This window comes from Eupeodes corollae, chromosome 1 (genome assembly GCF_945859685.1).
Source record: "Eupeodes corollae chromosome 1, idEupCoro1.1, whole genome shotgun sequence".
Classification (NCBI taxonomy): Eukaryota; Metazoa; Arthropoda; class Insecta; order Diptera; family Syrphidae; genus Eupeodes; species Eupeodes corollae.
In genome coordinates, this window is record NC_079147.1 from 158,696,473 (window position 1) to 158,710,304 (window position 13,832).

General features: G+C 34.4%; 2 protein-coding genes across 2 annotated transcripts; both read left to right on the plus strand.

Moving 5' to 3' along the window:
- Positions 1-6,881: 6,881 nt before the first annotated feature.
- Positions 6,882-10,338, plus strand: LOC129940338 (sodium-coupled monocarboxylate transporter 2-like). The gene is made up of 11 exons (XM_056048644.1): positions 6,882-7,189; positions 7,248-7,407; positions 8,273-8,390; positions 8,473-8,540; positions 8,651-8,802; positions 8,923-9,063; positions 9,135-9,243; positions 9,334-9,443; positions 9,494-9,758; positions 9,836-9,993; positions 10,058-10,338. The coding sequence occupies exons 1-11, from the start codon at positions 6,990-6,992 to the stop codon at positions 10,296-10,298; spliced, it is 1,722 nt and encodes a 573-aa protein (XP_055904619.1). The 5' UTR covers positions 6,882-6,989; the 3' UTR covers positions 10,299-10,338.
- Positions 10,339-10,982: 644 nt separating this feature from the next.
- Positions 10,983-13,424, plus strand: LOC129946257 (uncharacterized protein K02A2.6-like). Its single transcript, XM_056056386.1, has 2 exons — positions 10,983-11,803; positions 11,879-13,424. Exons 1-2 carry the CDS (start codon positions 10,983-10,985, stop codon positions 13,422-13,424), a joined length of 2,367 nt encoding a protein of 788 aa, XP_055912361.1.
- The last annotated feature ends 408 nt before the right edge of the window (positions 13,425-13,832 follow it).

Sequence of the window (13,832 nt, forward strand, 5' to 3'; positions counted from 1 at the left end):
GACTATAAAGCTAGGTACCAATTGCTAGGGATAAGATCCCTAGAATCTAGAAGAAAAATTCATGATGTAATGTTTGTGAGAGATATACTTTGCTATCATATAAAAAGTCCGTCTTTCTCAGATTTCCATTTATGTACCATCAGAAGAAAAGGTTCTTCATCTTCTCTGCACATGCCCTGCTCTAGCTCGAAAACGCAAGAATTACCTAGTGTTAACCTACAAAACTTATATTGGTAAACCACTGTATATTTAGTAAAAGCTTATACAAGAAGTATACTGTAGCGAGTGATAAAATCCCGATCACTTCGTTAGTTAGAATAGGGGTAGGTCTGCATATGCAGCTCGACTGAGTGAAGTTGGTGGTTGAAATCATTCATTCCATATCAACGGTGACGGGCATTCGGTCGAGTTGTGAGATTGTGCAATTATTGGTGTAATAATAATTAACTAGTTCTTTGTTTGCTGATTGGTGTTAATAATTGTGTTAATAATAATCAGAAGTGGGATTCGGATCCAAATTGATGGTTTAGTTGTTTTTTCTACTGTCTTGAAAAAAAAAAATAATAATAATAAAACGAAAGGAACAATCGAGTGGTGCAAATGCTTATATGTCTAGTCGACAGCAATTGCCATAGCGGGATTGTGCGGTAAATTTGTTGTGTCGCTTTGTCTTTTCTGGTGTATGTGTCTATCCCTTTCGTCATCGGGTGAAGTTGTCGAGTGTCCCTGCTGGACTCCCATACTTGTTTGTGTTCGTTGAGTTGTGTGTTATATCGTCGTCAACTGATTTTATCGTGTGTGAATGCGTATTGCGTACTACCCATATTCCACTCGACTCAATTCTCATGCTCATATAATATAGTGTTAGTTGCATCGCGTCGTCGACTCTCTTTTATTTTTGAATTGAGATTTCATGTACATAATTTTCATTCTTGTTTGCAAGCGTGTGGGTAATATAATCTTTATATACAAATATATATATTGCATGCATATGAAAAATGAGTAAAATTCGCAAGGAGCTAGACGAATTAAAAAAAAAAAATGCAGAGCTTGAAAAGGAAATGGCTTCTATCCGTCGAGGTCAGAGTGCGGGTTCGTCGGCGGTGGCTGAATCTACGCTTAGTCATCCATCTTCGTCGTTGCGTCTCGGCGGTGAAGAGGTTAAAGTGATTATTCCTGCTTTCAATCCGTCCCGCGGAAACGGGATGGCAGCAGAAGAGTGGGTAAACATGGTCGACAATATTAGTCACATGTATGACTGGGATGATCGCTCCACTCTTTTTTATGCATCTTTGCGATTAGAAGAGGCAGCATCACAATGGTTGGCAGCTCAGAGGGGACACATCACCAGCTGGACTCAGTTTAAAACCAGTTTGGTGATGGATTTCCCCTCCTCGACCGACGAGTCCGATGCTCTCGTAAGTCTCATGACTCGAAGAAAACGTTTGGATGAAAGTTATGAAAGCTATGTATATACGATGCTTGCGTTGGGCAGGCGGGGTAAGTTTGGTATTAAATCGATATTACGTTTCATAATATCTGGGTTGGGTGATCGAGCGTTAATGGAAAATGTGACCATGGCGAAATGTGCATCCATTAGTGAATTGCTCGAGCTTTTGAAATCATTATCAAAAGTAAGAGCACAAGCTTGTAGTCGGGAGAAATTTGATGGTAGTAGGAGCAAGGGCCAGGAACGAACGGGGTCATTTGAAAACAATTTAAGGCCATTCAGAGATTCTCGAAAATACGGTAGAGAACTTCCAATTACTTGTTATAAATGTAAGAATATTGGTCACTATGCTCGCAATTGCAAGTTGAATTATTCATCTTTTAACCAACCAAAATCAAATGCTAACGATTTCATGCAACAAACGTGCTTTAGCTGCAAACAGCCAGGGCATTTTGCGCGTAACTGCCGTGCAGCAAAACGAAATCCTTTTACACAATTGAATGGACCACCAAACAAAATACGGCGTCTACGGCACAACCAAGACGATGGTGGTTTGACGAAAAACATAAAGGTTGGTAATTTCACTGTCATGGCATTTTTGGATCTTGGTGCTGATTGTTCGACTTTACGGTCAGAAGACGCTTGCAAGAATAACTGTAGGCAAGAGTCTTGTAATGTGACACTCAACGGATTTGGGGGGGGAACTACAAGCTCCATGGCAAAAACGCATCAGATGGTTACGGTCGGGGATGTGACAATGCCAATCGATATATATATTGTGGACAATAATTCGCAGGACGTACCCATGATTTTGGGAAGAAATTTCCTTGATTCCCCTCGCGTTCGCGTTATCAAAGAATTCGGTTCCCTCGAAGTAAAGAACATTGAACCCCCATTGTGACTTAATTCTATTTCAGTCGCCTCCATCGAAAAAAAACTAACCATTAGTTGTAAAGATTTAGATCTTGATGACAACATTGGAAGTGAGGCAACTGGAAAATTAATCAATCTACTCAATAAATACCGTGACTGTTTCTCTACTTCCTTACGCGAACTCGGTAAAACGAAAGAAATAGAATTAAAAATTAATCTGAAAGACAATACTATTGTTAGGTATAAACCTTATCGAATAGCGTGTAATGAGACGCTCGAACTCAAAAAAATTATAAACGAATTACTCGAAAATGACATTATAGAAGATTCATCGTCGGAATACGCGAGTCCTGCTCTACTTGTAAAGAAAAAGAACAATACTTATAGAATGTGCGTCGATTATAGGCGTTTAAATGATATCACAATGCGCGAAAATTTCCCTACTCCCAATATCGAAGAACAAATAAATCAAATGGCTGAGGGTAAAATTTTTGTTGTTCTCGACATGATGAGTGGTTATTATCAAATACCCGTTAGCAAAGAATCCAAACATTTAACTGCTTTTGTGACTCCTCACGGCCATTATCAATTTAAACGTGTCCCCTTCGGTTTGACCAACGCTCCGGCGACATTTATGCGTCTTTTGTACTTAGTTATGAGACGCGTAGATTCAGAAAATATCCTAGTATATATGGACGATATCGTTTTGTTCGGTAAAGATATCTATGATATTTTTAAAAACTTTGAAAAACTTTTAATAGTATTAAAAGAATTTAATTTGACCCTTAACCTATCGAAATGTAAATTTTTTTTGAAACAAATTACTTTTCTTGGCCATGAAATAAGTGGCGATGGTATTAGACCTGGAGACTTTAAAGTGGAAGCGGTGAAATCATTTCCTGTACCTACCGAGACCAAGCATATAAGACAATTTTTGGGGTTATCTGGATACTTTAGACGATTTGTACCTAATTATGCAGAAATCGCGTCTCCGTTAAACAAGTTGCTCAGAAAAGATTCAAAGTTTGAATGGACCGAGTCTCAACAAAAAGCTTTCGACACTTTAAAGTCCAAATTATGTGAATCACCCATTCTTGTGATGTACAATCCAAACCTTGAGCACGAACTTCATACCGATGCATCCTCTCTAGGCCTTGCTGGTGTTCTATTGCAAGTAACTACGACGGGAGAAAAGCCAGCTGTTTCCTACTATAGTCGAGCCACTACAGATTCCGAAAAAAAGTTTCATAGTTATGAATTAGAAGCGTTAGCAGTGGTGGAAAGTCTTGAACGTTTTCGTTATTATTTGTTGGGAAAACGGTTCACCATTTATACTGACTGCAATTCATTAAAAATGACTCAAGATAAGAAGGATATGAGTGCAAGGATAGCCCGCTGGTGGCTTAAAATTCAAGAGTTTGACTTCAACTTACAATATAGAACAGCCAACCAGATGCAGCATGCAGATGCTCTTAGCCGCAACCCAACCGGGAGAGCTGTTGAAATGGAGGAAGCTGGATTAAACATCAATATGGTAGGGATGGATGACTCAGATTGGATTGCCACTTTGCAGTATAAGGATCCAGGACTTAATGAAATCAAACAGACTCTACAAAACAATGACAAGAAGGATGCGAAGACGAAATCTCTCCAAAAAGAATATTGCTTAAAATCCGGTCGTCTTTTTAAAATTACACCTGATGGTCCACGTTTTGTTTTACCTCATGGTGTTCGCTGGAGAATAATCAAAACGTCACATGATGATATAGGCCACTGTGGGATGGATCGTACCATAGAACACATTCGAAAACGATACTGGTTCCCCAAAATGCGACGCATCGTTGAAAAATATATTTCCAGTTGTGTTCCGTGCCTGTACAACCAACGCTCTAAAGACGAGTCAAGGTACCAAATTCATCCGATCGAGAAACACCCAGTTCCATTTTTCACCATACACATTGATCATCTCGGACCGTATGTTAAAAGTTTAAAGGGTAACTCGTACGTTTTGGGCATAGTTGATTCTTTCAGCAAATTTGTGATCCTTAGAGCTGTGAAAGATACCACGACTAAAGCTGTTGTTCGAGTTTTGGTAGATCTTACACAATTCTTCGGGACACCATCTCGCATAATATCGGACAAAGGAACAGCGTACACGTCAAAGCAATTCAACAGCTACTGTGATGAAAACGGGATTAAACATATAACCACCGCAGTGTGCACTCCCCGGGCAAATGGACAAATCGAGCGGTATTTTCGTACCGTGGGAACAGCGATATCTACAATGACGACAAGACCGGACGGAAGAGATTGGGATTCTCACCTCCCCGCAATACAATGGGGACTAAATTGTCTAAAACATCGAATAACGAACCAAACACCACAAGAGATTTTATTCGCATTTAAACCCAAGAATTCACTTACCAATGAGCTAAGTATAGTTTTACAAGAAGATGATTCAGAGGATGAAAAAGAAAATATTCCATTGGCAACGTTGCGAGATCAAGTCAAACGCCGAGTCGACATCTTGCAGGCGAAACAAGCCGACAAATATAATGAGACACACCGTGAACCTCGAAAATATCAAGTTGGGGATTTGGTATTAACCCGTGCCGCGTATGCAGCTACTGGTCAGTCCAGAAAACTTCTACCAAGATTTAGAGGACCCTATGAAGTTAAGTGTATCCTGCCAAATGATCGTTATTTAATAGGCGATTCATCGATGACGCAAGTATCTCAGAAACCGTATGAGTCAGTTCATTCAGCGGATCGTCTGAAGCCATGGTGTTCTTTGAACGATTGTGATTTGGATGGCGTAGATGAGGAGGAAGACCTTGATGAGGATTCTGAGATAAATTAATTCATGAATTGATTTTTATTTTATTTTTTATATTGATTTCGTATTGGTTAGTTAAAAAAAAAATGAATCAAATATTACATTTAACTGATATTATTTATTCGCTTTATATAGAATCGTATATTTTTTAAAAACACAGAAATATTTTATTTTCTTTTTTCTGATTTAATATCATTCATTAAATAATTTGAAAAACAATGTGAATTCAACTCCGAAAGGCATTCTGTTTTATTTAAAAAACGAACCGGATATATATATGATGGTAAGAATTAGTGGTAACAAGTATTCTGGTAAGACAGAAGAGATATATAAACTTCAAGGGGAAATGGCAAGTATAATGGGTTTTTGAGACAGAGTCCGAGTTGAATTGTTGTTGGCTGTGAACATGCCGAGTTGAATTGTTGTTGGCTGTGAACATGCCGAGTTGAATTGTTGTCGGCTGTGAACATGCCGAGTTGAATTGTTGTTGGCTGTGAACATGCCGAGTTGAAATGTTGTTGGCTGTGAACATGCCGAGTTGAATTGTTGTTGGCTGTGAACATGCCAAGTTGAAATGTTGTTGGCTGTGACCATGCCGACAAAAATGCTAAGGGCTGTGACCATGCCAAATAGAATTGTTATAAATTATGATCATGACATGTATGTTTATCTTCTTCCAAGACAAAATCACTGAGGACAGTGATGCGTCGGATGGCCGAATTGTTAACCTACAAAACTTATATTGGTAAACCACTGTATATTTAGTAAAAGCTTATACAAGAAGTATACTGTAGCGAGTGATAAAATCCCGATCACTTCGTTAGTTAGAATAGGGGTAGGTCTGCATATGCAGCTCGACTGAGTGAAGTTGGTGGTTGAAATCATTCATTCCATATCAACGGTGACGGGCATTCGGTCGAGTTGTGAGATTGTGCAATTATTGGTGTAATAATAATTAACTAGTTCTTTGTTTGCTGATTGGTGTTAATAATTGTGTTAATACTAGGAGAATTCTTCTTTAACGATCTAAACGATCTAAAGCATATCAGTATAATCAGCCTCTCACGTTTCGTAAGGGACTCTAACTGGTTCCATTGAGCTTAGGAGGAAGCCTCAAGATTCATGTGGTATCACAATGGGCCATTAAACTGGCCTAAGTGTGTCCGTTTCCATCTTGGACCTAACCTAACCTAACCATCAGACAGTTGAAAAACTGCATAGAACAAATTATGGACAAAATTGACCAATATCACGAGCAATTTCCTCGTTCAATGAAGTATGTGTTATTTTTGATTTTCATTTATCTCGAGATAAATTTAAAATTGAATAATTGTATAAATTTATATTTTAGATAAATAAGTAAAAATGTTTGTAATTGCAGCTGTTAAGCAAATCGCAAAGCAAATTGAATAATTGTATAAATATTTTAGATAAGTAAGTAAAAATGTTTGTAATTGCAGCTGTTAAGCAAATCGCTTGTAGTTAAATAAATAAAAATAAATATTTAAGGCCCCACATCATCGAAGCTATCATTCCGAACGCCCTAAATCTGGTATGCTTGCTTTGCAATGAACAGAAGACACTGATCACTTTGATTCAATAAAATTATCTGTCTTGTATTTTCTAACCTTTGACACCAAACAAACTTTTATCAATATTCGCCACTAAATGAGTTTGTTTTCTAGTTTATTATAGTAAAATACTGGAGATTGATTAATTCTTTGTCATTTTTCGGATAGTACGGAGGTATTGCACCTCCATAAAAATATAAAGTTGTATATTGTGTTTGCAATTCATAAACGTCAAGAATTTTAGTTAAGTTTATTTGAAATGTCACTAAATACAACTTCTTCAACTGAATTCACTTTCGGAATCGAGGACTACACGATTTTAATTTTGATGTTGGCCTTATCGACGGGAATTGGCATTTATTTTGCATTCTTTTCAGTGAAGAATAATACCGTTAATGAATATCTGTTGGGTGGGAAACGAATGACAACATGGCCAATAGCTATATCGTTGATTGCAAGGTTTGAATTGAATTAATAATAATCAAGCGCGGGTTTAATCCAATTGTTTTATTTTTAGTCAACTCTCTGGAATATCAGTGATAGCAATACCAGCTGAAATGTATAGTTTTGGATTTACATATGTATTTATTGTTTCATCGATGATTGTAATTGTGCCAATATTGTGCTACGTTATAGTTCCAGTATTTTTTAACAACAATATTTCAAATTGTTATGATGTAAGTGTGTAAAACTATGGAATACAGAATATAGAATATAGAATATAGAATATAGAATATAGAATATAGAATATAAAATATAGAATATAGAATATAGAATATAGAATATAGAATATAGAATATAGAATGTAGAATATAGAATATAGAATATAGAATATAGAATATAGAATATAGAATATAGAATATAGAATATAGAATATAGAATATAGAATATAGAATATAGAATATAGAATATAGAATATAGAATATAGAATATAGAATATAGAATATAGAATATAGAATATAGAATATAGAATATAGAATATAGAATATAGAATATAGAATATAGAATATAGAATACAGAATATAGAATATAGAATATAGAATATAGAATATAGAATGTAGAATATAGAATATAGAATATAGAATATAGAATATAGAATATAGAATATAGAATATAGAATATAGAATATAGAATATAGAATATAGAATATAGAATATAGAATATAGAATATAGAATATAGAATATAGAATATAGAATATAGAATATAGAATATAGAATATAGAATATAGAATATAGAATATAGAATATAGAATATAGAATATAGAATATAGAATATAGAAAATAGAATATAGAATATAGAATATAGAATATAGAATATAGAATATAGAATATAGAATATAGAATATAGAATATAGAATATAGAATATAGAATATAGAATATATAATATAGAATATAGAATATAGAATATAGAATATAGAATATAGAATATAGAATATAGAATATAGAACAAAGAATATAGAATTTATAGAATATGATGTAGAATGTTAGCTATAGGATCTTTGCTGATATTGATTAAATAATAAATTTGTTTTATATTACAGTACCTACAGTTGAGATTCAACAAGAAAACACGACAAATTGTCACTTTTGCCTATATGCTGACAGTTTTTCTATATCTACCAGTTTATATTTTTATACCGTCACTAGCCTTTTCACAAGGTAAAACACTTATTGAAATGTTTATAAAATACAGAAAACTACTTAACAAACTTACTAAAATCTTAATAATTCATGATTTTAGTGACTGGCAACAATGTCCATATTGTCAATGGAATAGTGTGTTTTGTTTGCGTATTTTACACCATGTTGGTAAGTTCATAAATCTAACTTAATAGATTTACATGAAATTTAAATACTGCTCGTATTTAACAAACGGTGTGAGATTTAAGTTTCACGGAACTTAATATTATTTATTTCAGGGTGGAATCAAAGCAGTCGTTTGGACCGATGTAATACAAGGTGTTATTATGGTTAGCTCTATTGTTCTCCTCGGGGTGATTGGAATATCGAAGGTAGGAGGTGTTGGTAAAGTCATTGACAATGCAGTTGAAGGGGGACGTCTTCATATCAAGTATGTTTAATCCACTTACACTTATATTGCTCCAAACAAATTACAATATCCTTTGAGAAATTAGTAACTTTTGCTTCACCAAATATTTAAATTTTGTTCATAAGAATACTAATTTTACAGTTTAGATATTGATCCACGAGTTCGAGCCACGGTTTGGAATTGCTTTTTTGGGGGATTCTGCCTTTGGATTGGAAATATTGGACTCAATCAAACTTGTGTTCAAAGAATTGTCGCTTTGCCGTCGGTTGGCTTAGCTAGAAAGTAGTTCAGAAGTTAAATGGATCCATAAATTGATTTTGATATTTAAGAAAATTATTACTCTTTATTTTTAGATCGTTGGTTATATCTGGAATTGGATTTTTCTTTATCATGTTATTCAACTGTCTTACTGGTATTATAATGTACTCACTGTATCACAATTGTGATCCAATTTCGTTAAAGGTGAGTTTAAGGGCCCAGTTATGGGTATCATTGAAATAAATTCTTCGATAGCTTTAAGGGGCTTTTTTATTTTTATTAAATAACTTACAGATTGTTGAAAAGTCGGACAAAATGATGCCATTCTTCGTTCAAGATGTCGCTGGACATTTAAAGGGAATGCCTGGGGTTTTTATATCATGCGTTTTTAGTGCTGCTTTAAGGTACATAATGTAAATAAAAAATAAGAAGATTTTAACCTTTCAAAATTTAGTACAATTTCAGCTAACTTAAATTCTCTTTCCGGAGTTTTCTATTTTGATTGCGTGAAGCCATTTATAAAACACACCGAACAAAAAGCTAATTTTATAATGAAAGCCTTTGTGTTCATATGTGGACTCTATTGCATATGTGGAGGCTTTATTGTAGAAAAATCAAACTCTATTCTTCAAACCGTTTTGACAATCGGGGGAATGACTCAAGGAAGTATAGTTGGAGTATTTTTCCTCGGATTATTGGTACCAAAAGCTCATGGAAAGGTTAATTAATAAATTTTCGTCAAATTCTCTAATTACATGCTAGTGCACAATTTTTTAAACATTTTGTTTATAATTAGGCGGCATTGATAGGACTTATATCAAGTATGATGGCTGTTCTATGTTTAATTATTGGGGCTCAAAAAAGGATCAAAGCGGCAGAGCTTTCATACACTCCTTTGCCAACTAGAATCGATAACTGCAATCATTTCAACTACAGGGATTTAAACATTTCAATGTAAAATATTTTTAATTTGTACAAAAATTATTTAAATTTATAATATTTTTAAAAAATGTTACAGATTTAAAGACAACAATAGGGAATTTACATCCATTCACAAGAATATTGAATTTTCCATTTTTGACATATCATTTCATTGGTATAAATTTACTGGGGCAGTATTAGTTTGGATCATTGCTATTCCATTAAGTTATTTGATACCCGAAAAAAATGTGCCCAATTTGAATTTATTGTCACCTTTTATAAAAAATTATATGGAACGTAAATCAAAGACATTAGAAGATCATGAACTAAGGGAATAAAACTATATATTTTAAAGAACAAATTAAATAATATTTAAACTAGCCTTAAGAAAAGCATATTAAAAATAAAGTTTTTGTAAAAAATAAAGTCTTTGCTTATAAATAAATATAAAAAAGTCCAAGTAAAACAAGTTTAAAAAAATAAACTTTACAAATAGTTAAAGTTTTATACACGATTATCCATTTTTCATTTTGGGCGTTACCTCAGCCATTACTTGGAGAATGTTGTTTTTTAAGTTAAAGGTAATATTTAGGTCTGCTTACCTTGCCGGCACATTCATAAGTAACAATCCAGTAATGTAATTGTAATGTATCGATGTAATAATATAATATGCACGTATGCAGTTGCCTTAAACCTTAACATTTATTATGTACCTATAGTACATATATGCAATTTACGTTTGCATATAGCTTTTAGTCAGTGACATACAGACCACCATCAAATAAACACCCTCCTATTGCTCTGCCACTATTATAAGTACACTATCATTAGTTATTCTTTTAGTATAAGATTAATAAAATGAATTATTAAGAAATCATCGACTGATTTTATTTGTGGTTTTGTCAAACATCACAATTGGCGACGAGGATTGCTCGAGACGAATTTACGATAGTTCATACTCGGAGAACTAAGTGTAAAAGTGCACGTGATATTCTAAAAGGTTAGAATTAAAATTCAATAAAATGGCTACGTTTGGAGAACTTCCAAAGTTTCATCATGAAGTAAATGACTTCAAGATATTCCAAGATAAATTGGAACAGTTTTTTATTGGTAACAATATCGAAGAAAAAAGTGTAGAGCAAAGGAGAGCACTTTTGTTAATTTCATTACATGATGATACTCTCAAATTATTGACTGACCTCGTGTCTCCAGATACAGTGGCTACAAAAGCTTATAAAGTCTTAATGAAAAAATTGGGTGATCTCTTCAAACCAGCTTTTTCTGCGTTTGCGGAAAGACTTAAATTCTACGAAGCGAAGAAGTCACCTCATGAAACTCTTCAGCAGTGGGCAGCACGTGTTCGGTCATTGGCAGCTAATTGCAAATTTGACACAAATCTTAACATGATTTTACGAGACAAATTCATCATGGGATTGGAAAAAGGTCCAGAAAAAGATAAATTGTTCCTAGAAAGTGTAACCAAGTTAACGTTTGAAAAAGCTATGGAAATTTCCCTAGCAGTCGAATGTATACGTCATCAGTACGAAGCACCGCACATGGAAATAAAACGTGAACAAGAAGTTTTTCGACTCAAATCTCAGCACAGAAAACCACCAGCATCATCATCATCATCACCTAAACAACAACATCAATGGAGAAGTAATTCATCGGCAGCCCAAGCACACTCAATGCAGCATCCAGCATGTACCAGATGTGGATTAAAAAATCACATAGCAGAAAATTGTCGCTTTAAAGGCTACACTTGCCAAAAGTGTGGGGAAAAAGGGCACCTGAAGAAGATGTGCAAAAATCATCGAAGCAATAATTCAGATAACAAAGTTAAGCAGAGAAGCAACAATAATTATAATTGTAATTTTTTAGAAGAAGAAAGTAATGATTTATCAATTTTTTATTGCAGAGAAGATAATTTGTTAAAGCCGATCACTACTACAGTTAATATGAATGGAATTGATCTAAAAATGGAAATTGATAGCGGTGCGTCTATCTCCGCTATTTCTGATGACGTTTATAGAAATTTGTTTAGTGATTTAAAAGTAGTCGAATCAAATATATCTCTAAAGGCGTATGATGGAGCTATTATAAAACCGATTGGAGTATGTAAGGTAAATGTTCAATTCAAAAACGTGACAAAATTAGTAGACATTTTTATAATTAAAAATGGGGGTCCACCAATATTGGGAAGAAGTTGGATGAAAGCATTCAACATAGGTTTTGAAAATATTAAAATCTCACAGCAGAATCTAGATAATGATTTAGTTCAAGTTTTAGATAATTATAAAGATCTTTTTGATGGTAGTCTGGGAACCTTCAAATATGGCACAGTTTCATTGAAACTGAAAGAAGGTGCCACACCAAAGTTTTTTCGTCCAAGGAAATTGCCATTTGCAATTAAAGACAAAGTGGAAACTGAAATCGATAGACTTGTTGGCCTTGGAGTTCTTCAGTATGTAAACTATAGTGAGTGGGGTACTCCGATTGTACCCATTATGAAAAAAGATGGCACAGTCAGAATTTGTGGTGACTACAAGGTCACTCTAAACCCACACTTGAAGCCTTATCAGTATCCCTTTCCAAGAATTGAGGAGCTTTTTGCAAAATTGCATGGGGGCCAGGAATTCTCGAAAATTGATTTAGCAATGGCTTATCAACAATTACTTTTGGACAAAGATTCGAGAAAATTGACCACCATATCCACTACGAAAGGATTATTCGAATATACAAGAATGGTGTTCGGTGTCGCACCAGCACCCGCAATTTTTCAAGAAAAAATTGAATCTTTGTTAAGTGGAATAGATGGGGTTACAATTTTTATGGATGATTTACTAACTACAGGAAAAGATAAAAAGGAACACCTTAAAACCCTGTCTTTAGTGCTTTCCAAACTTCAGGAAGCCGGTTTGAAGGTGTCTCCACATAAATGCGAATTTTTTAAAGAATCCGTTTGCTATCTGGGTCATGTAATAGATAAACACGGTCTTCGTAAAGATCCAGCTAAGGTTAAAGCTGTTATGAACCTGTCGGAACCGAAGAATATAACTGAACTCCAATCGTTTCTCGGTGTAATTAATTTTTACCGTCAGTTTATGCCAAATTTAGCCACAACAGCAGCACCCCTTTATGAAAACATGTCTAACAAATTTATTTGGGAAACACTTCAAAAGGAAGCGTTTGAGTCAGTAAAGAAAATCATGTCATCAGATATTTGTCTTGCGCATTTTGATCCCTCTGAAGAAGTTAAGTTAATAGTAGATGCAAGCCCAGTAGGATTAGGCGCTGTGCTAGTTCATCAGTACGCTGATGGTAAAGAGCTTCCAATTTCGTTTGCGTCTAAAAGGCTTTCAAAAACGGAAATGAAATATTCCCAAATAGAAAGGGAAGCTCTAGCAATCGTTTTTGGTGTCAACAAATTTCACCAATATCTTTTTGGTAAAAAATTTGTTTAAGTGTCAGACAATAAACCCCTAATATCCATATTCGGGGATAAAAAAAGAATTCCTGTCATGACCGCAAATAGGCTGCAGAGGTATGCTCTGTTCTTGTCTGGGTACAATTATACAATTCAACATGTAAAGTCAAAAAAATAATATTGCAGATTTTTTCTCTCGCGCAGTTGATAATGTTGACGAGCCAGAACTTAGTATCCCGGGCATGATTTCGAACGATGTGTTTATTAACTATATAACGAGTAATGAAAGTCCTGTATCTGTTACTTTTACAGACGTTCAACGTGAAACCGCAAAAGATAAAATTTTGCTAAAAGTCTTAGACTTGGTTAACAAAGGTTGGCCAAAGAAATCAATGGATTCCAATCTTACTGCTTTCTTTTTAAGAAAAAATGAGCTCTCGATTTC